This window comes from Pseudopipra pipra, chromosome 8 (assembly GCF_036250125.1).
Source record: "Pseudopipra pipra isolate bDixPip1 chromosome 8, bDixPip1.hap1, whole genome shotgun sequence".
Taxonomy (NCBI): Eukaryota; Metazoa; Chordata; class Aves; order Passeriformes; family Pipridae; genus Pseudopipra; species Pseudopipra pipra.
The window spans coordinates 20,370,484-20,397,146 of NC_087556.1; the positions used below are offsets into that span (position 1 = coordinate 20,370,484).

The 26,663-nt window shown below is 38.6% G+C and overlaps 1 protein-coding gene across 1 annotated transcript in view; it reads left to right on the top strand.

Moving 5' to 3' along the window:
* The window catches only part of HECTD2 (HECT domain E3 ubiquitin protein ligase 2), a 36,342-nt gene extending 33,377 nt beyond the window's left edge, over nt 1-2,965 (top strand). The window contains exon 21 of the mRNA XM_064662882.1: nt 426-2,965. Coding sequence (XP_064518952.1) covers nt 426-546 — 121 coding nt within the window. The 3' untranslated portion in view covers nt 547-2,965. The remainder of the gene's footprint in view (nt 1-425) is intronic.
* Nucleotides 2,966-26,663: the final 23,698 nt, after the last annotated feature.

Consider the following 26,663-nt stretch of genomic DNA (forward strand, 5'->3'; position numbering starts at 1 on the left):
GTATTCTGCCTGGCTGACCTTGAGTTCTGTATCCTCACATAACTGTGGTTCCTCCAGGTTTATCTATACCTACTGCAGGACCCACCGTCCTTCACGTTGTGCATTCTGACTATACCCACATTTCATGTTTAGAGACGTTCTGTGGTACCTGGAGTTTCCAAAATCTGGAAGGAGATGTTTCCAACTTAACAAAAAAATAAAGACAGGGAGTTGCAGGCAAACAGATTCACCTGAGGTGCTTATGACCAATAGTGGTGTTATTTGCATTCAGCAGAACTTGAACCAACATTAGGATAAATGTTTCTTTTACCGGGTTTCTTACTTAAGTAATGTTTAACTGAAAATGTGTAGGCAGTTGGCAGTGTTCTGCTTCTATTGCATTATTATTAAGTGTGTTTTGTTGGGTATTTTTAAAATTATTTTAGGTTACCTGTGGCACATACCTGCTTCAACCAGCTTTGCCTCCCTCCTTACAAGAACAAGAAGGAACTGAAGCAAAAGCTGATCATTGGAATTTCAAATGCAGAGGGGTTTGGTCTAGAATAACATTTAATAATCAAAGAACAGCATTTTTATGTAGCATTCACTCTCTTCTGATTGTGCCTTTAAGCTTTTCATTGTTATGTCTCTTGATACCAGTTTTATCTCACTTAGATTATTTTTTTTAATTAAATATGAAGTGTATGTTTTCCCCTGAATGGCAATACATTTACTGCTTGCTTTGTCACAGAAGGTAGCTTTCTTTGTACAAAAAGCTTGTCTCTTTGATAAACAAAACATAGCTTAGGCAATTTCTAAGTTTTAGTTTTTTCTTGATAGCACTTTATCATTAATCATAATTCCTTTACATCAAGGTTTCCCACTGGGAGATAATATACAGAACATTTCTTTATTAGTTAATCCCAGTGGTAGAATGTTTTCAATTAACATTAATAATAGAGAAATATACAACATCAGCATGTAGCCATTTTTTCACAAAGGCAAATAGGAATTTTAGTCTTTATAAAATGTATGTAGTTTTATTTTTCTGGTTTTCCTTCTTAGTGAAACCAGTTGTCTAAGAAGTATGTAAATAACTGCCTGTGAAGAAATAGGGTTTTGATAGTGCCATTTACTGCTAAAAATTATTTTTTATGAATAAGAGGTTTTAAAGGTTCTATATTCAGTTTTTACACTTGATTGTACAAGAGTGTTAAAAGGTATTTTTTCAGCTTGGGGGGATTCAAGTTCAAGCTACAGGTATTAAGGAACTTGTATGTTCATTCTTTACAGCAAAATAACCAGATCTACTGTAGCATTATAGTAAACAAAACTAGATATTTAAAATAAATTCCACATATGGTGAATTGCTTTCAGGAAGAGGATTAAATCCACAGTTCATGGCAAACTGATATAGTGTATCATGCTAACATTTTTTAGCAACTCTGTTGAAAGTCTTAAGTAAGCTGTGACAAAAGTGAATACAATAACATTTCAGAAGAATGTTGAAGCTTTCATTAACTTGAAGACCAGCATTTAAAGACAATGTTTTGTGTTTTTCACTGCACAAACTACAAGAAACAAATAATTGGTATGTCTGCTCTGAGTTATCAGATTAGGAGCTAGGAAATAAATGGTTCTAAAATACTGATGTAATTGTAAGTCTGGGTTTTATTCATTAAATGGAAAGAATTTATTAGCATGCAGTATAGTATTTTTAAATATAAATAGCTACTGTGTGTTCTATAGATTTTTTTTTCAGCTGAATGAGGCCCAGATCGTTCAAGACACTTTGGCATCTAATTTGTCAGCTTTCCCCACTGACTTCTGCTGGGGCATGGATGATTAAATATCTTGTAGTGTCTGTGCTCAGATATTATATTAGTCTTCTTTTCTCTCTTTGTATTATTTACATATAATCAACAGATTAACAAATTATGAACAAACTAATCTGTCTAATTCATAGTTTCAAAGCTGTTGTGGATATTCTTCAATAACAAAGTGTAAATTTGATTTTATTCTATATCTTTATGAGTTACTGGTGATTTTACTGTTTTATTAAAGCAGAGATAAATATTAGGATATTTTAGAATATTTGGCAATGTATTCTTTGTGCTGTCCTTGAAACCAGTAGTAACATTTTTGTTGACTTCAGCAGAGAACTAAACTGGGTTAGCACAGAGAGTGTTAAAAGCAGCACTGAAAAATTCTGCATTTTACATTGTTTCTCCCAAATGGAGATTTTAAAATAAATTTTAACGTACAGGATTTCAGATGCTAAGAAATAAATGAAACTTTCACCATTGCACTGAATGAACTAGACAGCTTCAAGCAATGTTAAATTTCTAATAGCTGAATATGGTTGTAAAGAAATCTGGAAATAAACACTGCCCCCCTTCCCCTCTCTGTAGAATTGGATTCATGGAAGGTTAGCTTATGAATAAATAGCTATACAGTTTATCTGAAAACATGGCAAATTAGCCAAAATATTTTTTTATGGCTCAAGCCCACTTTTAGTAACTATTTATCTATTATTGTTAAAATAAAAGCTTTATCTTCTCATTTTCACTGAATTGCACTTTGCCTTCAGTTTAGTTTTATTTATTGGAACTTTTCTTTATTTAATGTGTTATATTACCTCAGAATTCTAAAAACGCTATTGTATTTGCATCAGTTTTTAAATAAGATTGTCATTCAAAGACATTTTATATATTTCCTGATGTTGATAGATTAAATAGTAAATTTTGTATTTGTTAAATGAAAGCATTGCACTGTATTTATGAAATAAGACTCAGATAATTTTAAAACTTTTCTTCAACGATGTTTTATTGTTCTTTTGTCTTGCCCTGTAGTCCAGCAAATCTTTTTTTATTTCCATTATTGTTTTGTACCATATAAAAGAAATCTGGTTTGTATAAACTTGTTCATTACTAAGTATCTATTTTTATGTATTAAATCTGTGCGGTCATTAAATCAAATATTTCAATTTTTGGCCTCACTTGTTTAATTTCAGATTTCCAAAACTGATCATAATGGGTTTAAGATTATTATCAACTTTTCTGCTTTTGGTTTATTTTTCTTTTTAAAAATTTTCTTAACAGTAACAGTTTGGCTAAAACATTGCATGACTCACTGAAAAGAGACTAAGTTTCAAGTACCAGACACGCACCAAGAATTATATTTCATAATTATACTCAAAATTACAGGTGTTCTGGTGCCTACCAGAGTGTAATAATGCTGTAAAATAGCATGGATCCTCAACACGGAGCCAACAACTGAGGCAGTTTCGCATGGAGAACAGAAGGCTTCGGGGACACCTCATCACAGCCTGCCGGTACCTGAAAGGGGCTTATGAAAAGGAGGGAGAGGGAATTTTTATACAGGCACAAGTGATGGCACAAGGGGAAATGGCCTTAAACTGAACGAGGGCGGGTTTGGATGTTAGGAAGAAATTCTTTACTCAGAGGGCGATGAAGCCCTGGAAGAGGTTGTCTGGAGAAGTTGTGAATGCCCCGTCCCTGGAATTGTTCAACACCAACCTGGATGGGGCCCTGAGGAGCCTGATCTAGTGAATGGCATTGCTGCCCACGGCAGGGGAGTTGGAACTAGATGGTCTTTAATGTCTCTTCCCAAACACACCATTCTATGGTTCAGTGATTCTAACTTAATTTCCCTTATTTTTTTTTACTACCTCAATTGCAAGACTATTTTGAGGTGCACAGAGAGACAAAGCCACAAGCTGTTGTATGTTTTATCTTGTGTATTTTTCTGCCTAATTTTAACATTGAAGTCAGGAGGGACAGGTAACAAGAACATCATGCTTTCTCACCGACATAGGTCCTGATCACAGGACTGTTATCTGACTGGATTCAAGCGTTCTTCTTGTCTTCTTTGTACCATTCAAGCTACCTACAGATGGCAGCAAAGATGAAGATTGAAATAATTTAATTAGAGGTCTGACTCTCCTCTTAACTAACATTAGTAAGGTGTTGATACTGGTTGACGTGCTCCAAAGGCAAATGGTATATCCATTGTTATTCTTCATAGCTGTGGCATTTAATATTCTTTTAGAACCCCTCTTTGGAAAAATATCTTAAAGGTTCTTAAAAGCCTCTGTGTTAATGTCCTGACTGTCAGATGATCATGTGTTTTTTCTTCTAGAGCACATAGTTCTCTTCCAATAAATTTGTTTGAGTCAAGTAAGTTTTCAGTGTATTTGTAATATTTTTTTCTTCAGGGTCTGTGCTAGTATGGTGAAGTTCCTTGCACTTTTAAATATTCATAGCATATAAGAAAATAATAGTGGAACAGCCTGGACTGCCACAGCTGTTTCACTTGTTTTAGAAATGTTCTAATTAATAGTTGGATAGGTTTTGCTGTTAAATTAATGAGCAAAAATGGGCCACCAGCGATCTGCACCTTTCAAATTGTTAATTAAATTCTTACTGAATTTTTTAAACCCCCGTGGCTTTATGTAAAATACAACAGGTATGGCAAGGGTTCTTATGGTCTGATGTAGATATTCTTAACTGTAGAATGGATATTTGATACAAAAATAATTCCTTATATAAACTACATCTAGGAAAGAACTCTGAGGTCAAGGAAGATGGAGATATTTTGTCTGATAATCTGGTGACATAGTTGCTCATCAGACCCCGGAAGGGTGGAAGAAGTTCACTAAGCTGGGCAGCACTTTAGTTTTGGACTCTTCTGCAGTACTAGAATTAAGTAATACCTATATGTGTAAGAATAGGATATATCAATGAATAAGTTTTATGTTTTAGGAGTTTTGTGTTCTACTACAGCAAGGCTTCATTTACCCTTTTTGGCATCAGTTTAATGATTTGTTACTTGTACTGAGTGATGAATAGACTTCTGATGCAATATTTTCTTCCCATGAGAGTTGTCCTAGATTCTCTAGATCTATGATGTTCAGGTTTAATTTATGGGGTTTTTGTTTATTTGGTGCTTTATAACATGATTTCGTATTAACCAGGAGAGATGCATTATTCTCACAGAGTCCTTAGTTATCTTTACACCAGGATCTCTGGCAGCTACCATACTATGGATAATAACAATCCAGCCTCCACTAGTCTCTGTAGGCATTACCAGAACAGAACTATTTGTAACTGTGTGTATGTTATTCAAACCATCTTGTCAATGGGGGTTTACTCAATGTGCTTTCAATTTCTGCTCTAGCAGAGAGCTTGAACATTAATTTCTTTTGGTATTTATTTTGTGTCAGTAGCCATACTGTGGAAAGCAAGAACTGTGTTTTGTGCCCTGGAAAATCAGTCCAGCTGGATATGAGGTAGCCAAAGCACAGTCATTTTGAAAACAGGGTGGTTTAAACTCAAACACGTGGGTCTTGGTTTTGGTTGTCTTCTGGTGAATTAGTGCAACCTCACACACCTTGTTTCCAAGAACTGTGGTGGCAGCATATATAGTGCTTGGGGGTTTTAATAGTTGCCCTTAATTAGTAGGAAGAAATGGGTAGATGAGCCAGTAACATATACCACACTGAGCAAAGAAGGCACTTAATTTTTCGTCTCACTTATCTACTTTACGGAGAGATCTTTTCCCAAATCTTTCTGGATTCCAAGATGGAAAAGTATCCTGCCCAAATTTTAAAACTCCCTGACAAGACATGTTCTGTGGTACTAAATACATCATATTAATTCTTAAATGTTCATTAATAGAAAAGTTAATTAATCATGGCAGATAAATGTGGCCTTTGTAAAACAGAGAAGAGCACAGCAGCAGAAGAGAAAAAATTTACTTTCTTGTAGAGAAGTTCAATAGAATGGCTTTTTAGTTGCAGAAATCTAATTTTATTCCCTTAGCTAATGAGGTTTAATTTTTCTAGTGTTTAATTTCTTAAAGAGTTTAAGAACTGAAATTATCTTTCTTTAATTCAATCACCATGTTAGATAAAGGTACATTTGAGTAAAGTGTAATTTTTTCTTACGTACACCACTGTGTAGTGCCTACTGCATTGTCTAATTCTACTGAAATCAGTAAAATGTTCTACATCAGTATTCCTTTGGAATTCTAACTTTTCTGGCAATTTTTACTGTGAAAGAAGAGCTTTTCCAATCATTAAAAGCACTTGTATTCATTCAAACTGAAGCTTTTAAAGTAAAAACATAGATTTGTTTCTATTGCATATAAACAACCTCATTGCATTTTGGTTTGGGTGGTTTTGTTTTAGGACTCAGAATCTATTCAATATCATATTTCTGCATATTGATTATGATGCATTAAGCTGTCATGTGAAATGGCACATTCTGGAAGGTAAAAACTCACTTCCCAGTAGCCTGTGCTACTGGAAGTTACTGTAAATATATGAAAAGGATTCCAAGGTTAGTAATTTCTACTTTGCTTTGTTAGTTGCCATATAGGGGTTGAAATCTCCTAACGCATTACAACCAAGCTGTGTTTGAAATAGCTGGGGATGTTTGCTTCATCCTATTGATCATCTCCTAGCCCATGCTAGCCCAGTTGCTGCCAGTGATGGATTTCACATACTTCAGGTGTTTTTAATTGTATTTCTTACATTGGCATATTTAATATGCATTAATTATTCCTTTCAAAAAGTGAACTCGGTTTCTTCAAGTGTCTGTAATGCTGGGCAAGAACTCAAAGGTGCAGAACTAAAACCTCAGTGAAATTAGTTTGGAACACTGTTTCATTTTCTTATACTTGATTTTAAGAGTTAAACATCATCCTATAATCAAAGCTGTTGAGGCAACATCAACTCAGCTATGCTGAGAGCTGTGTCTTCTGTTCCTCATTCCCTGTTATTTTGTGTAAACTACTGTAGGCATGTAACCAAAACACAGGAGATATGATAGGAGTAAGTTTTTATGTGAAAGTGATAGTGTTGGAATTTTTTTTCTCTCTTGGCTTGATTTCTCATCCCCATGTGCTACTTGTAGTTGTGTGTGTTTTTCATTTGTAACTATTTGCAATGTGAGCACTGCAGCTGGGAATCTGAAGGTGTAATTGCTTGCATCATTTTTCATATAATTGTTCAAAAGAAAAAAATTACCTGGATTTTTCTTCCCTGTCTTCAGGGCACCAATTGATGCATCAAGGCTTTTCTATTTTATGGTGCAAAGATATTCTCAGTTGATCTTTTGCCCTTGAATTTCTTCTCAGTTTATTTGTTGCTGGCTTTATTAATTGGTCTTATTAATTATATATGACATAAGCATGGCTGCTATGCTTAATCATACATTCAGTATAGCATTTTCATACTTGCAGGTGCACTGTGAAGAGGAAATTACTACTTTCATGCAGCACAACCAACCCTTGGTTAATTTCTGCTGTCATTACTTACAGCAACAATCTGCATTCTTTGTATAGTTATGCTGGCTTTCACCGTGTTCAAGATCTACCATCATTCATAATAGATAGGTGATTGTGGAATGATAAATGGAAGCTTTCACTTTGAATTTCCCTAGATTAGAAAATCATCCCTTTGGCTATTTGTGGCATTTTTTTTTCTACTTGTTTTTTTTTTTACTAGACCTCGGGTTTTATTTTGTATTTTCTTGAGACACAGGGTAACTTAGAGGAATTTAACAGACATTTTAGAACTGAGTTGTCACTTACCCAGGTTAATTATTTGGCTAACTCAGTTGCCAATCCTTAGCCTAGCTGCATGCAATGTCAATCCTCTGTTTGCAGCACATTTGCATGAATCAAAGTGATTCTAATATTAAGGAAGAAAACATAGACAAAGCTGCTGCAAAAGGATAGTGACGTGTGTCTAGGGTGCAACTTGTAAATGTGTCTGTACCTCTTGAAAAAAAAGGCTGATGGAAAACAATGGTTCAAGGTGGTGGCAGGGGGAAGTGGAGAGAATTGCTATCCTTCATCTCTCATTTCTGGGGAGCTACACAGAAGCTACATATTGAAGATATCCTGTATGGGAGAAAAATTGCTGTGGGATAACACTAGAAGCTTCAGATCAGTCATTGTAACTCAGTCTGCTCTTCCTTTTTGTTGCTATTAGCTTATTATTTGAATTACCTTGGGAATGTTTGCTTTTTTCCCTATTGATCTTGCTGTAGCCCATGCTAGTGACAGGTTTCACATGCTTTGGTAGAATTCAGATTTAAATTGAGAAATCGAGCTCCACTTACAAGATGAGAAAGGAGGCAAGGCTTGTCTTGGACCATCTGAAATCCCAACTTTTTTGACTATATATAGACAGCTGAAGTGTTAACAGTCTGTCTTGGGGGACCCGTTTTTGACTAATCCTGATGGCAGTGCTGCTTGGAGACCTTGTTTGCCCAGATCATATCACAGAGGGCCGCTGCTGCAGAGCCAGTGCAGAGGCTGCAGCTGGGGCTTGGCAGTGCAGCAAGTTGGCTGCAGCCTTTCACTTCAGCTCTCTAAATGCTTCTCAGTTTTTCCATTTGGATTCATTAGCACTTGTTGATGTCAGTCAGTCACCGAAGGCTGGATCCCAGCTGAAGCTTGCTGAGAGTCTTGCCTCTGTATTCAGTTTTGATTTCTCAATCTTTTTAAAACAGGTTTTGCTAGAAATTGATAAGTGTAGGTGAGCAAATAAATTTGAAATGTTGGTTTGTTACCAAATTGATAAGATTAGTAGGGCAAATATCAGTAATTTCTTTTGATGGAAATAATTATGGGGGGAAAAAAGCCACAATCTATCTGCCTTTTTTAGATTTCACTTGTTCATGCTTTTTAGTGTGTGGCCACAGAGCTGTCCTGAAAACGTCATAAATGCAAAACCCTGATGTGCTAAATTTCTGCAATTAGCATTTGTCCTTAATTAGGTCCATGTGATTCCTTCACTCAGTTTGAACCCCAGGGTCTTTTCAGCTCTGGGGCCAAAGAAGAAAACCAAGAAGCAGGAGATTCTTGTGTATTGGGTGGATCAAGTACTATCACCAAGTTGTCGGACAGGTGGTTGGTGACTGTTATGAAGTTTTTTAAATTAAGGCAGTTTTGGAAATGTGCAACATTGATATAATTGCTTCATTTGTCTTAATTATTGCAGATTAAATGACAAAACATCTGTACCAAACACCATTTTAGAACTTTTTATTAATAACAGCTTATCAAACATAAAAGCAGTGATATAAAAAGAATGTGGAAATTTATTGTTAGGATCAGAGCTTCATCACAATTATTGAATATTACTAGTCCAAAGCAGCCAAATAAAATAGTCTCGTATTATCTTAGCATATGGTACATTCTGGGTATTACATGTCTGTTATATCTTGTAAAACTGGATAACAGCCTTTCCCATCTCCCGCACTGTTTTTTTAGCATAGGCAGAATGTGAAGAGAGAACCACGGAAAATACTGAACCACCCATTGGCAACTTGCATGTAAAAAAAAAAAAGGTTTGTTCATTTTTGTGTATTAAAGGAATTAAAGGAGAGGGTTTCTTGGATTTGTTTAGCTTTGGTGGTTTTATTGGTGGTGTTCCCAGACTGTCCACAAGCAGACCCACAGCTGTGGGTGAAGGAAATTAAAAACCAAGAGGTAACTCTAGGGCAATGTTCTAGTTTCTAACTGCTCTTGACCTTCAGGTTATCTAGCCAGTAGTGTAAGTGCTTATTTCACTAATGATTTACTTTTGTAGCAAAGGTGTCTGGTTTTTGTAGCAAGATAATAAAGCATCCATAAAATATAGCTACGGGGGTTTGCATACTTGGAGCTATTCAAACTTATAGTAATCATCCCTTGAGTCTACTGGAGTTTTTTGTTTGATCCAAAGTTGCTGATAAAATTTGATGGTTAATTTTGGTTCATGAGCTTTGTGGGGAGAAATATTTGGTTTACAAAGAGAGGAAGGTTTCATGCTTTTCCATTCTTTCCATTCAACACTCAGGTGGTCAGAGCATTTACCAGCAAGGCAGGGAATTGGCATTCCAGTCTTCTGAGGGCAGGATATGAACTTGTGTTTGTCTGTAACCCTTGAGTTCCTAAATCTGCGGTTTCCATCAGGCAGAGGGAGGCTGGTCCTCTACTCCAGGTGAGCACGCTGAGTCGCCCAGAGAGAACTCCCACCATCGTACTGAATGAGCTCTAGCTTTTAACTTCTGTGGGTGCTCTTGTTAAACTTCTCCAAGTGGAATAAAAGCTTAATTTCTGATTCAGTGTAAAACATGGCCTTCTACTTCCTCACCTTAGGAAAATAAAATAGCCCCCACTGCAATGTTATCTTGATTTATCTTGAGACCCCACCCAGGGTACTGTGTCAAGGTCTGCAGCTCCCAGCACAAGAAAGACATTCACCTATTGGAATGAGTCCAGAGGGGAGACACTAAGTTGATCTCAACTCTGGAACACCTCCTGTGAAGACAGGCTGAAAGAGTTGGGTCTGTTCAGCCCAGACAAGAGAAGGCTCCAGGAATACTTATAGCACCTTCCAGTACCTGAAGGGACTGCAAGGGAGCTGGAGAGGGACTTCTGACAAGGATATGTAGTGACAGGACAAGGGGGAATGGCCTTAAGCTGAAGGAGGGAAGGTTAGATTAGATATTAGAGAGAAATTCTTTACTGTGAGGGTGGGAAGGCACTGGAACAGGGTGCCCAAGAGAGGTTGTGAACTCCCCGTCCCTGGAGGTGTTCAAGGCTGGGCTAAATGGGACTATGAGTAACTAGGTCTACTGGAAGATTTCTCTGCCCATGGCAGAGGGTTTGAAACTAGATGATCTTTTACGTAATTTTCAACCCAAGCCATTCTATGATTTTATATCAATCTTTGTTTTCTGTAAATCTTTTGGTTTGATGGCTAAACCAAAATATTACTCATGCTCAGGAGTCATGCCTGAAACCCTCCCTCCTACTCACAAGGCAGGTGTGATCCAAGGACAGAAGGGGCCAAGAGTGGGAAAGCATTCTGGTAAGTGTGGTAAATCTAACAACTAAAGTACCATTCTTCTTCACATCTCAGTATGCAATTTTCCTGAGCAACATGCAAAAATAACAAGCCAGAAATACCTTATTGGATGAAAATACAGAGAACACTGTGAAAGCCATCATGGCAAATTGTTCAGTTATTACATAGCACTAACTTCTTTTTTACTATCAAACTCAGAAAATTACATGTTTTATCCTAATTTTAATGCTACGTTCTTTGGGCTGCATTTAGCTGTTTGTGTAACATCATAAATCTTCAAACAAGGCCTTGCCTGGCCTCTGAAGCACTGAAAGGATTATTTTCTCTGGGGAAACTGCCTTCTCTCTGGGGAGCACTGATGTTGGGTCAGGCTTTGAGCTTGATATCATTGTGGGATTTATTTCCTGATGCCAGTTTATTTACAAGTATTTTCTTGTGTGAAAGAGACACTATCACCTATTCTTACTGTTACTTTTTGATATTCCAGTCCATATTCTACACCATACAGTAATTGTGTGAAGAACTGCAGTTTAAGGCATCCTAAAGTTTAAGCTTCTATTACTTACAGACAGATTTGTAAATGTAATTTTTAGTGGGTATTTGCAGAAACCACACCAGCCAATGAAATTATGGATGCCTTCTAGGCTATTTCTTCTGGAAAAATCTGTTCTGGGTTGCAGATAATTGAAGAAAAAAGTTTAATTGTTTTTTGCAGACTTTCTCAGTAGAAAAATCTTTGCACTTCAAGTGCTGGAGGAGAGCATGCCTATGGCACTTGGAAACCATTGCCATCACCAAAGAACAGACTATTTTGCACAAAATCACATACAGAATTGAATCCAACATGCTTTTCCTGACTTCTGGTTCTCTATTCTACTCATTAGCTGGGTTTTTTCCATGTAGATTAATGAAATATAGACAGTTTTGAAGAATACTGTGTTGAAAAATAAGCATCTGGAGTCTCATGAAACTTTGAATTTTTAATATGCTGAAAAATTCTAAGCTGAAAATAATCCGTTTTGACTATAAAGCTTCAAGCAGTTTTGCAGAGATAGGTGTTGAGAATGCTGTGTCATTTGCATTGTGAAGCATATCCTGTTAAAGTCCTTATTCAAGCTCATGGAGATGCTCACAGATTTCAATAGGCTTTGGATGAATCCCATACTTGCCAACTTGTAAAAATGCTGTCAATACAGATCTCAAGTTTTGACTGTAGAAAATTCAGTTCAAAAACTTGATTGGCAAAGACTTTAATACAACTATTTATATACTCACTAGTTTACAAAATGTGTTCCCCAAACTTAACAACTTCATCATTCTTTTCTTATTTATGCAAATCATAACTTTGTGCATAGAATTGCAATCTGCCCAATGAAAAAGCATGTTTGAATCTTTATTTTCTAATATTTTTCCCCTTTATCAAGCTTGGATGTTTTGTGAATGTTTATATCCAACGCATGCAGCATGCCAAAACCATGTAAAGCTGTTATCCCCTCTGTACATTCCTAAATTTCCATATTATTAAGTTACTTCTTATAACACCCTTGAAAGAAAAATACTTCCAGTTCTAAATGAGGAGGAGTTTGTTTTCAGGCAAACAGCATTCCTGTAGGTATTCCACCCTGCCTAGAAGTACTACTGCACCAAATATTATGCATCTTTTTCAAGGAACCTCTCGTTTTTTAATGAATTGATTTTTGTCAAGACAAGGAAAATAGATTGAAATGGGCTTACAACTCTCCAGTCTGCAGGAGGGACCACAATCAGCTGCAGGAACACTGTGGTTCTGAATGTACTATGAAGAAAAAAAGAAAAACAGCATGAGCAATTTTGTGTCTGTTTCCCACAGGTATTTATGCAGCATATATTGAAACATTTTTTACATACATCCTATTCAGTAAGAATGAATAGTACCATAAATTAGCTGCTACACTTCTATGTTTGGGCTTAACTGTGCCTAATCATATTCCAGTATAACTCCCCTAGCTCCAGATGAAACTCTGCCTGAGGTGAGTTTGAGCACTCCCTTACATGACTATTCTGTGCAGTTGCCCTGAGGGTGCAGCTGCTGCAGAGGGTGCAGACCCAGGCCCTGATCTGCAGGCAGTGCCTTCCATATGAGTGGGCTCTTCCAAAACTGTTGACCACTTTTGAATGTTTAAAGTTTTGAATGATGAGCCTGAATGAATCACAGTCCAGAATTTTAATATTTGAAGTTTCTGCAGGTACATTATATTGGCACATTATATACATTATATTGGTATCTCAGTGTGGGCTTGTATAACTCACCACCTTTAACTTCATCAAAATCATATTTTTTAAATACTTCTAATTAAAAAAAAAATTATTTCTGCAGTCTAATTTGTTTTTATTTATTTTGAAATAGCTGGGGGGTTGTCCACTAATCACGTGGTCTGTTGCTCTTCTGCCCTCTATTTTGATAAGAGGTGTTTGCCAGTTGTTCTCTAAACTTGTTGAAGAATGTCTGCTCTGCCCGAGGCAAGAAATGCTGTTGATAGGTTGACATGGAGTTCATGTGGGGAGCTTGCTCGAGTCAATGTATATTGTCAGCATCAAAAGCTATGATTCAGAATGTTAGCAGAAAGATGGCTATTTAAACAAGCAGAGCCATACTCCATCCTAAAGGTGCAAGTTCACACTGGGTAAGAATCTGTCCTAAGGCTTTATCTTCACATAATCCTCACTTTAATGCGATGGAGTATTTGTTCAAAAGAGAAACTCCTGAAAGGATTTCATCTGCAGAAATATACCCAGTCTTGCATTATAAATTTTTAAATCATTGTTAAATGTTTTCTTTATCTAAGAGCAATTCACCACCTAATTACCTCTATCTTAAGTATAATTAATGCATTCTTGAATCACAGCATAGCTACCAGTAATGCTGGGATTTGTGCATTATGGACATCAGACTGCTTAGAGCACAGAGTACCCTAGTGTCTCCCTCAAGCTGGGTTCATAGGCTCTGCCTTCTCTGACCCTGCAGGTGGTCTGGTCCATCAGCAAGAGCTTTCTCCTGGTAGAGGTCTGCACCTTCAGTCTCAGTCCCACAGTTTCATAAAACTGTTCAATTAGAACAATAATTTAATTTACCTTTATTTAATTTAACTTTGTTAAATTGTGAACTGTTGAATTGTGAAAGGTGAACTGTCTCTCATTCAAGTGTGAAATTGCTGATTTTCAGAAGGAAATAATTTAACAATCCACGGGGGAAGGGACTGAGGTGACCCACTATTGCTCCTCCAGGATGGAGCCAAAGCCTATTTGTGAGCTGGACTGGATTTGCAGCTGAAGGAACAACCTCTTGTGCCAAGGCTCTCAGCCTGCTTTCTCGGTAACAAGACTGTGAGTAGTGTGTTAGCATGACTTGGCAATCACAGACATGCTTCAGGCAAGTAAAAATACTATTTCAGACTACTCTTACAGCACCTTTCCAATACTCTGACTGTCATGTCTTATTGCAGACCCTTCTCTTAAAATGCAAGCACAGCAGCTTGCAAAGAGATGGAGTATAAAGTGAAAGAAACCAGAGTTTATGTTCTTTTTACCTAAAATTTTTTACTTTGTGTATTTAGGTTTGCATTAAGCCTTGTCCCTGACAGCAACTGCCTCTGAGCCTCCCATGAGCAAAGTGTATTTGGCTGAGCCCACTCCCCAGGGTTCACACACTTCTTTCTGCAGCAGTTGGACTTCTGAGCACAATTAGACAAATGAGGAGGTCAGTGGCACACAAGGTAAAATACTGCTTTCTTTCCCTGTGCATTCCCAAGTCTTGTATTGTTACCAGTGCAGTAAGATCATGAGTGATCACAGGATTCAGAAGATTACAAAAGCCAACTTATCTATCAGGTGCCAGGACAAAACAAACAAAAAAAACCAAACAAAACCCCAAACCACTAAATGGAAATGGCTCATCTGCCACATCAGCCACAGCACATTGTAGGGGCCTGCTCATCCCTCTGGTGCCAATTTACTGCTGAAGAGCAAAGAATCAGCATCTTGAGCAGCTGATGGCAAGAGGCAGCACTTCATGCAAATTGTAAGGTCATGGATACAGCAATAACAAGGAAAGGATTTCATTAGCAAGGCCTGCTCTGTTTCCCTAAGGCTGGTCATCTTGCTAAATCTGATCTGAAAGCTGTGTATCTGTTGGTAAATTATCCTTTCCTTAGACCTTTTTCAACATCCACAAACTTTCTGCAAAAACCAGACTTGGATGCTGCTTTTTCAAGCTTGCCTCAGGATCAGTATTACAAAAATCAAATAGGAAAGTAATAAAAATACATCTTCTTGGCAAGGTACATCTCCGGGGAAAAGTCATTTAATGCCGAGATTAAATTCAAAGCTGATACATACATGATAAATTTGGATAATACAATTTTCAAAATTATACCATATTTTAAACTTAGGCTCTGATAAGTTTTGTGTGTCTGCTTTCTCTGGGAGATGAGTCTCTTGTGGATCACTGAGATGCCAAAGTCCTTTTTTCCAACAATTAGACAACGGACGTGGTATGTCAGCCTAGTAGGTTATTAAATTTCCACCGAGTGGGCTATCACATTCACTGGTATTTTGGGATTGACAGCTGGTTACTAATGTCTCTAATACTTTTATCACAGCTGGCATTTCATGAATAAAGACACAAATCTAGCTCTGAATTTAACTCATGTCATGTTATGAAACATGAATATGTTTGGGGGAACTTAGATGACAATGCACATTCACATTGCAGGTGTGTTTAATGGGCAATCACCTAAAGATACAAAGGTAATCATCTTTCCCGTCTTGCTTCACTTCACTGAAGTGCATTTGCAAGGTAGCAAAAGAATGTTTCATAAAACTATTCAATTAGAACCATAATAATGAATGTTAAAGGTGAACTATCTCATTCAAATTGAAATATGAAATTGCTGATTTGCAGAAGGAAATAATTTCCCTGGCAATCTTTATGTAAGGTCCAAATGATAATGTAATGCTTTATAAGCGGTCTTTTCAGGCTTGCTGCAGAACTCTAGCAGGAATAAAGGTTTCAATGAAAAGAACAAGTAATAGTTGTTGGTAAAATTCTGTAGACTTCTCATTATAATTTCTGTTAGATTCTTTTTATGAAATTCTTGTGTGTGTGTTTTGGGGTTTTTTTTGTATTCTGTGAGATTTTTCCATAAAGGAATTACAGTTTTTAGGTTTCTTTCATGGCTTTTTCTTGTTCTTTTTTTCTTTTCACACACCATCATATACCTTGCAGTTTAAGTGTGAATGATTTGATGGAAAATGAAGGGGGTTTGTGATGAAGGAACTGGCCTGAAGCTCCAGAGATCTGTACCAGGCTTTTGTGCAGAGCACCTGGCTCTGTATCAGGGCTTTTATGGGACCTAGAGCAGGCAGCAGCTAGTACCCAAGTGCAGCCCTGCAGGGCATGGGGAGAAGGACATGGAGTCTGACTCTGGTCTGGGCTTGGTGGCTCCACAGGATCCATCCCTGCTGACCAGGAGGTGCAGCAGCAGTTTCTGTTGAGCCTGGGGACACCAAGCTGGTGTGACCAGTGCCCATGTTAGCCCAGGTTTAGGCAGCTTCACCATCATCCCACCAACCTGCCCAGCTCCTGCTTGGCTGGTGAGCAGACCCACAACTCCTTGCACGTGTCACCTCCAGTACCTGCGGTCACAACACAGCCACACCCACACACCCTCAGTAGAGCATGGGGGTCCCTTTAGCTCTGTCCCTTCCCCGGGAATTCAATCTCAACCACGGCAGTATTCCAGTCACCCTCCATAGCTTTTTCCAAGGCTCCAGTGATGCTCTTCCCATCTCCTTGCAGCTCCCAGGTAACTCCTCCAGATGACACCTGTGTAGATGGAGGCAGCCACAGACCTCTCTCTAATAAGGTAAATATGATTATTTTGCTTTTGGGTTTAGTACAGCGAACTCATTCCCTGAGCTGCATAGGTTGTGTGTGACACTCCTTTTGCAAACATTGGTGCGCTTTGTTAGGGCGCTGTTTGAAAGCAGATAGCCTACACCCGGAAATTATGGTATGTTGTCAATTTTCTCAAATGAGGCTGCAACAAAATTGTTAATTATTGACCTGACAGTACATCAGATAATCTTCCCGGGCTTCAGTTTCCCACCATGAAAAAGGGTGAGCAGTGCTGAGTTTTAGTAAAAGCTCTGGATACTGAAGGACACCAGACAGTAGAATTAAGATAATTCTGGACTTAGAACAAACATAGCTGAGATTTCAGCTGGGGTAAGAGTGCCTTGATGCCAGAATAAACACTCTAGTTTTACTCTGGCCTTCCTTTGGAAAAACTAGCTGCACACACATAGCTGCCAGCCTCTGTTGGCTGAGCTGACACACTTCTTACACAAACAGATTTAACTCAGACAGTGATTACGACAGACTTTCTTTGCCTTTATATGGTTGTTTCATGCTTCTCTGCATCTAGCTCAGCCTACTCCTAATTATGTCTTCACAGCCTAAGAAACAAGCTTTGTGTTTCTGGGCATCCTTTTCAATTTCTTGAAATAGTGTGGCACTGATGCTTGAAGGATGCTAAACCCACGACTTCTAGTCAGTTGTTGAAACCTGATGGCATCAATAAAGAATGATGCTGATAAGTATTAGAGCAGCCCCATTTTCCTCACAAGAAATGTGTTATTCTTGATCACTTTCCCCTAAGATTGATCCATATTCATCTTTTTAAAGAGTGTTCTTAAATAAGCATCTGACTTTGTTTACACATGGAATAATTATTTGACCAAATCTTCACCATATTTTAGCAGAAGGGTGTTCTATTCCCAAGGAAAGTTTGCTCCAGGACATGGGCTAGTAGCATTGCATTAGCAGAATAAGTCTGGAAGCTGGAACACGTATCTCTATGCTATTGACTTTTAGTTTGTACAGTAAGAAAGTGCAGCCTATGTCTCTATATATGAGAGCAGGGTTTTGCTACAAACCAGCATTATCCCAGGAGACTGTTTTGTTTCTTCATGGGAAGCTTTGTCCTGAATCTGTGAGAGTCAGTGTAATAATACCACAAACTTGCAGCCAGCCTCAACTTTTGTTATTCCTGGGTCAAAGCAAGATGCTGGGGTGCCAGAGTGTTGCTCAACCTCTTACCAAGTTGCCTTTTGTCTGCCACCACTTCTTGACCGCAAGAGCCCTTCTTGCCCTTCAACAACTGCTAAGGTGTGGTCAGGTTTGCACTGTTTGGCACTTTCTGTGGCCCCAGCACTGCTGCTAGGAATATTAACACCATGAAATTCCATGTTAGTAGTCACAAAATTCTCTAAAGAGGGTTTAACAGAACCAGAAAACAACACTGGCAAAGGCAGCAAAGGGCAGGCAGGGTCAGGGATGTTTAAGAAATAAAATCCTGGAGATGCTTCGAAAGGAGAAAACTGTGGCCAGAAAAGAGTCCAACTCCTGGGGGTCATTCCTGCTTAACAGGAGCTCACTTGGACTTTCTATATTGGCAATTTGTACCAGATTTCTATGCTTTCCATATCCTGGGTGACTAGGGGAAAGAGAAAGAGACATCATGACCCAGAAGCAGTGTGTAGCAGGTTGGCTCAGCCACAAATCAGACTTATCTGCCTGCTGAAAGTGAGGTCATTTTGATACCAAAGGTATGGCATAGGTACTTTCAGCTGGCTTTTCTTTGCCTAAAATGGTTGAACATTTGCCTTGGTTCTGCATTTTCCTTTATTTGAGCAAGATTTGTGTCGCAATAAAGAATACGAAATAGATTGTTTGAATAACATAAACCTTATCAACATGTTATCTTTTTGACACATTTAATTAATCCCACACAGAGCTACATTAGTCCACTACTGGAATATGACACACTAATTTCTGTCCAATTATGCAGAATGAGGATTTTGGGCACTGAAATGAAAACACCTCATACAATTTTCTTATTCTGAACACTTCAGGAAGAATTGGATAAGGCATTTGCTTTTGGATGGCAAAGAGCCACCTCTGTTCACTTAACCAGGAGGACTAACAGCTCCGGTCAAATTCAGAGCCAACAGAGAGACTCTGACTAGTGCACTTCAAAACTCAGGGGTGTATTGAGGGGCTGCATTTGGAAGAGAAGTATCACTCTTAGTGTTTGTGGTGGTGTGGATCCTCTCTGAGTTCGTATTACAGCTGTGTAGCTCTGGCATATAAGTATTCATTGTTTAAATGTAATTGAAAATTTACTTTGTGGCGTAACTACCCAGGGTTGGCTTTTGTTCCAGTGTTGGTGGATGAAATCTGTGTGGTTGCATCACATGAACAGGTTGTATGCAAAAACAGGCATCATTTTGGCTGTTTGCAGATGAGTTTGTGTTTTCTGTATCCCGAAAGTGCATCTACTGGTTCACATACCAGCTTTCTGGAAACCTCTGGCCAGCTGACCTCATGCCTCTTAGCTAAAGAATTTTAATATATCAGCTGTGAGGATTATGTATTTTCCTACATTCGTTATGAATGTTTTAAGCAACGTGCATGCATTTTTCCTAAAAAAAATCTGTTGGGTTTTGTTGGGTTTTTTTACTGTTCTTAGATTGAATAAAAATGAACAGATTTTTAGGGGACTGAAATAGCAATAGGACTGCCTGTCAGACAATGAGTCCCAAGGTATTTCCATATTTAATAGCTAGTAGGTATGAAGATAGAAAGAAAGCCACTTTGATTTAATGTTTGGCAATACTGTTTTAAAGAAGTTTAACCACTTGTTTAGAGGCCAGTTGAATAGGTTGCTTGGGGAGGCAGGAGAGGAAGGGAAGACCTCTAGTGCATGACATGGTTTTAGTTCATTAAACTGTGGAGTGTTTACATTTTTGTTTGCTAAAGGCAGAAACAGCCCATCTCTTTCAGCTGAGAGCTGCATCCGGGAAAGTGTGTAGAAATACAAAAAGCACAGAGCCAAGGAATGACTTATGATGTTGCAGCAGAGTCATGTTTCTGGAAGACATTAGTGGGAGAATGTATTCTAAAGTTTGTTAAGAAAAAGAAAGTTCTCACAGTTCAGAAGCATTTCCTGTAATTCACATATGGCACACGGTTTTGTCAGGAGTTGTATTTCTCCCATAACCTGATAAGTAATTTTTGCTTTCTGTTGCAGAGGTCACAACAAAAGCTTTTGGCTTTATTGCCATCTCCTTGCATACCAACAGTAGTTCTTTAAGTGTCATATCACAAAACTGGAGTTTGCACATGATACTGAACCAGGCAGGTGGAAATGAAGCACTGTGTATGTGCTGACACACTTTGGTGGGTACTGTCAGTTTTACTGAAAGCAGAGGTTCTTCATTCTGCTAGAAGTTTGTTTCATGACATCTCCAACACAGAGCAGAGTCTGAAATTTGCTGCAGGGCTTCAGAGATCCCTGTAACATTTTGGTGATGCTTGTGCCTGAGCTAGAGCATTTCATCCTCTCAGTTCTGGGAATGAAGTCAGCATCTAATTATAACTGAAAAAAACCCATAAAGTTGAACCTGTGACACTTATCTCCAGCCTCTAAAATCATGGAAGAGCTTTCACAGCTGACCATCTTTTGAATTAATGATAATTGGATTTAAATGTGATAATACTTGACTAATAGGATATCAGCAGATATCTGTGTCAGACACAAGGTGTGTAGATGGGGTAAATACTGATATTCACACTGGCAACAAGTGACGTCCTAAAATATTTACACTAAAGAGAAACTGTCGGGAGGGTCATTTTTTGAAAGGGCAATCTGAGGTGATGTTTTTGAAAAAACAAAGCACAGAACAGTGTTGACGTGCCTCAGGGTTATCCGAGGTGGGTCAGGATGGGGATGGGGATGGGGAGCAAGCATGCACAGTTTCAGCAGCACACAGGAAAGCTGCCAAATGCCAGGACCTTGCTCCTTTTCCTGCAGAAGGAGGATCGGCCTTCAGAAGTTTGGGGAATCCTGCCACAAATGAAGAGAAATGGTTGTACTGAAATTCCAGATGAAACCTCAAATCTGTATACTGGCACAAACTAAACCGAGAAAAATGGACCAAAAAGATGTTCCTAGTGTTTCCCTTCACCTTCCCAGATGCAAAGAAAGGTACGTACAGCACATATTCAGGCTCCCATTTGTCAAAGTGCTATCTAAACAAGACATTTAAAGCCCAGTATGGACTAAAATTCTCTGTTGCATAGTTGTAGTTGTTCACATCTGGGCTCTGTGGTACTTTCAGCATAAGCTGCATACCCAAAAAAAATGGTACTACTATACTGGAGAAGGAAGGAGAAGAAGAGGGAATGAGAATACCAGTGCCATCCCAGCTCCAGCAAGGAAATCTAACTGTTTTTGCAAACAACCTTCATTGCTCCAAATTCATCCTAAAAGAGCTGGGACAGAGGTCTAAAAGACTTATTTCAGCAGCACATGCAGATTAAATGAGAAAAGATTCTGCTTTTGATTGCTCAGTCCCATTGTGAAGTCTTCAAATTAGTCCATTAGACAGTTATTAATTAGCATCACTCTAGAGGAAATATCTTTATTTAATAAAACATTAAAAGAGCTTTGGTAACCCCCATTTTAGGTCAACAATCTAGACTAAACTTTTTGCTGAAGTTTTTTGTTGATAGTTTTTGTCTCTTTTTTTTAACTTCAAAGGTGCTCAAAGAGGACAGAATGGTTTAGTGAATTGGATCCAAGAGACATTTCACCATGCTTAAGGCAGATGTTATCAACACGGATCATTTGTATTGGCAGTCCTTCAAAAGTTACTCTCTAACCAAGCTCAAATCAGGTGAGTCCCATGGAAAACTCCTACTTGATTCTGGCCATGGCTTCAAAGTCTGCAGCCACACAAGCGAGAAGATGACTGTTAAATTTTAACTGACATTACAGCTTCTATTTGATCTATTAAACTTGAATAACCTCTGATTGGTAAATACATATTTTTAAACATCTGCACATTAGCAAACACATGGAGGCTGATCAAAAAAGTTTGTCTCCCCTGGGGTTTGAATGTAGCTTTTTTAGTAAAAATTTGAATGGTTGCATCTTTAATATATTGTAAGAATTTTTTCTACATTGCTTCTACATCATGCTGGTGCATTTTAAAAAATCAGCAAATTTTACAAGTTAGTGAATTTCTTTCCTTCTCTTCTCCTCTTCCGTTTCTGCTTCCTCTTCCTCTCCCTCTTCCTCTCCTCTCCTTTTATTTTTTTCATAAGTAGAAGGAATTAAAAAATACATTAAAAACCAACAACAATTCCTTTGTACAAGCTGTGAGATACCCTTTTAACTCTGTGTTGGGCAGCTGACCCACTGTTCAGAAGCCCAGGAAGCTGCTGCAGACTCTGCCAGTCATCAGATTTAGATTTAAAAAAAACAAATGGCAGTGCTTGTTTGCACTTCTTTTACAAAATTAACTCTGCAGGTGAATCACATAAACAAAGCACCAGTCTCGGCAAATAATGTTGGTATTTAATTTACCCACACTGGGTATTCAGAAATTTGCTCATGTGAGAGAGTGAGTTGTGCCCTTTCTGCACTGTCTCACCAGGGTTGCTGCAGCCTCTCCACTTACTTTTGGGGGCCTGGGGAGTCTGGGGGTGGGGAAGAAGGGATCTGAGACTCAGTGCAACTGTAACAGTGAGAAATGTTCTTTATGTTCGTCTTTGTGTATGTGATACTTTTGTTTGGTTTTCTGATAAAGAAAGTTGAGTTCGGGGGGGGGGGAGGCTGGTGAGGTGCATTGGTCACTTCTGAGCCCTAGTTCTTGCAGATTCAAAAGTCTGTTCCAGGGTGCTGCAAGGCATTAAAAATGCAGAGGTTTGCTTTTGTAGGGAGGTGTATCTGCCACACAGTCTCATCTGAGGGGCAGGTCTCTGGCCACACTGATTAGGGTGAAAGGCTGGAGTCACATACATTCCAAACAGCATCTTCCCCGACTCAAGAAATGAAAAAAGTAGTAGAGGAAGCAAGATATTTTTTATTCTTTTCACATGAGGGAGGCCCCAGCTCAAGTGTAAAGTTTTGCTTATAGGGAAGAAAGGTCAAACACACTTGGTGGCTTTAGCCAACTTAGTTTTACTTCTTTTGTTTTGGAAAGACTCAGCACATATTTAATATGGCTCCATAGAGCTGACAATCCTCTTTCGCCAGTCTTCCTTCTTGAGCACCAATTTTCTGAAATGCATTGCTTTGTCTAGCCTGTCACTAATTGAACATCAGTTATTCTAAAAACGTCCTCTTTGTGTCTGAAGGGATTTGGTCTGGCTGTGAAAAACATCCTCCAGCTCTCTCTCGGTCTGCCACATTGGCCTGCCTCACTACCCAGGCATCCTACAAAAGATGCTGAAAAGCTGTATAACCTTCATTTCTGAAAATTGCCACAGTCAAAGGGAGGGATGGGAAAGATATTCTGCTTTTCATACAAACGGGATGAGCAGCAAACTTGGTGCTGTAACCCGAATGGTTGCAGCACACCATGACTGGACAAAGAGGCTGCACAGACCTAATCAATGTGCTATCTACAAGAAAAATATTTGAACTGAAATAGGCCTCTTTAGACACTCTGTTAATGTACAACACACTACATGCACTGGCTGCTGTCCCAGTGACACGGCGAACTAGAAAATGCGCCAACTCGGGTTCACGTGCTCACGTGTTCCAACCCAGCCTGAAATTCAAAAGTTCTTTGTAAGCTTCAGTCCTGTACCTATGACACCTGGTCATCCTCTATAGTCAGAAGGAATACACAAATTCACAGGTATTACCAAAGTTTGGCATCGTGGTTACAGTTGTACTTTAGGACATTTCTTAAAAACTTTTTAAAACCGCAGCCTAAGAAATACATCACTACTTTTTCCCTGTGAAGACCAATCCTGCAGGGCAGTCCAGGGAGAAATAGGACTTATACAGGGCTCTATTGTGCTATATGTTCTTTTTCAGGGGTATTTTCATTTCTTTAAAGACATATTTATGGAGTTAAAAAAGCATATCCACTGATCTTCTCACTGTAAGGTTTTCCTACATGGTGACAAAAAATGTACTTTACATTTTTTCAGTTTTCTGAGACCAAAAGAATGCAGTGAAAATCATGAGCTGAAAGATGTACCAAGATACTTAAATTCACTGGAACATAGGCCCCATTCAGAAACGTGCTTTTATGAACTCTATAAATATACTTTGTACAGAATAAACCATTAACTAGGAGACCATTATTAAAAATAACCTAATATAAACACATTGCAGGTTAGACCAGGGATTTTACTGAATTAGTTCCTAGCTGAATATATGCAGTCATAGGATGCTTTATGTTGGGCAGGAACTTAAAGATTATCTCATTCCAACCCCCCTCCCGCGGACAGGAACACCTTCCACTAGACCAGGTTGCTCAGGGCCCCATTGAACCTGGCCTTGAACACTTCAAGGGATGGGGCATCCACAACTTCTCTAGACAACCTGTTCCAGTGCTTCACTACCCTCACAGTGAATAATATCTAATATCCTAATATCCTAAATCTAATCTAAACCTATTCTCTTTCAGTTTAAAGCCACTGTCCCTTGTCCTATCACTATATTTAGAATAAAGTGTAATTTGATTTCAAAATTGGTGTTGATGGAGTGTCCACAATAGTGCTTAACAAATTGCTCCAGCAAGTGAGATGGTCAGAACTTTGCAGTTTACTTAAATCATTTGTTATCAGCTCCTATTACTTGAATCTTGTTACATGAGTAAGTTTCTGGTCCTTCTATTCTGAAAAAGAGTTCTCATATTTCTGATCTCCGTGTAAGTACTGTAGAGTCACGGAGAGATGGATGTTGGCAGGAACCTCTGGACATTATCAGGTCCAAGTCCTCTTCTCAAAGCTGCTGCATCAAGGGCTGATGCCCAGGTCTCAGCCTAGTCCAGCTTTGAATACCTCCAAGGGTAGACAATCCAAAATCTCTCTGTGCTTGATTACCCCAAAGTGAAAAAGTGGGTTTTTTTATGATTAAGGGGAATTTCCTGTGTTTCAGTTTTGCCAATTGCCTCTTGTCCTGTCACAGTCCTGTTAGCACAGAGAAGAGTCCGGCTCATTCTTCTTTACTTCTCACCACAACTATCAGGTATTTATAAACAATAATACAATGTTCAGTTAATTATTCCCTGTGGTCTCAAATTGTTTTTAGAATCCATTTCTTTCCACTTCAATGACTACTGCCTAGCTTCTTCCATTCTGGACAAATTCATTCCCATTTGCAAATGTACATTCATCATCCAGCTTGTCAGCACGTGCAGATTGAGTTGTGGCAGTGGGTTGGTCTCTTCACGTTCGCCAGCTTTCTGTCTTCTTGGTAAATTGTCATAAGTGAATTTTAATTTTTTCTGTGTTTGAGATTTGCTGAAGTGGTTCAAGTGGAGGACCATAGCAAACTCGTTTAGCTCTTGCTCTGAAGTTCGTGTTCCTAGCAGTGTAACAAGTGAGAAGACTGGGAATGGGAAAAGGCAGAGGAAGAAGGGACACTGAATGACTGAATTTGGTCAGGGACTTGGAAGTTCATAATAATTTGCAGTCATTTATTGCTCTTATTTGGTAATTCTATACTAAGAGTAGATTTTACTTGCAAGATCTGGCAAAGAGATGGTTACAACTTATTATTACAGCTTTGTTATTCAAAAGAGAGATTAAGATAGAAATTAATTGACAGTCTACCCACAGTTGCACTTTACAATTCATAATGCAGTACACGAACAGGAACAGTCTATTCTATAAACTTGCTCAGGTTCCATAGATCTATAGATTTAGAATAGACAGGCCAGTGACTCAAGGAAATCCTCCTAAAAGATACTGTAGTCATGGCTCACAAAAGCCCACTGAAGTCACGACCAATAAGTATGAGTCACCTCAGCGCAAGCACCGTGCCCCTGATCATGCACTGGGCTCTTATCTGGCTGCTTTCCTGATAGTGGGAACTTGAGAAGTGCCTTACCTCTCAGGAAAGGTGGTAACTGCTAATATGCAATCTTAGGTTGTTGAACTCAGTCTGAACCCAATTTATTTTTACTTCTGCAGAGAGGACATGAATTATCCTTCTGACACCGGATCTGAGTAAGCAGATGCACTCCGCGTGATCACGCGCGTTCTATTGCAGGAGGCAGCAGCAGGCTCCAGTGCTTCCTCCCAGCACTCTGTTCCTATATATATTGCTGTGTGGCATGGATGTGCTTACATGGTCATGTGGGAAAATGATTGTGTACCCTGGGGAAAAGCGTGTAGGAGTGAATTCTTCTCAGATAGGAGAGAGTCCGCAGGAGTTCACAGCTGAGAACAACCCTCCGTTGATCAGCCACCATTGTAACACTGTTTACAGTGGGTTTCTATGTTGCCTCTGTTTCTCTCTTAAGAAACAAAACTGCATATTTACCATAGAAACTGTCATGAGCTATGTTAAACAGGAGCACACTTTAGAAAAATCACTAATTTTAGAATGAGCATAAATATTTATACCAGACAGACCATAAACAGCACCTTAGAGACCATGCTGTGTTTATATAAACCCCTCTTAATTTAGAAAATGTTGATTTGATAGACTGAGGCAGTCATAGCCAACAAATGCATATTTGAGAAAACTCCTCTATAGACTCCTGTGACCTAAATTTCCTAATTTGTATAGTATTCAGCTTTTGTTTCTGATTAAAACTACTTTTACAAGTTGCCTACCATATATTTTTCTTTTATAACTCTATATTCATCCTAAGTTCTCATGCTACAAAGTTTGCTCAGATGTAGACATTAAGCTGGCAGCAGAGACTGCTCCCAGTCAAGGAG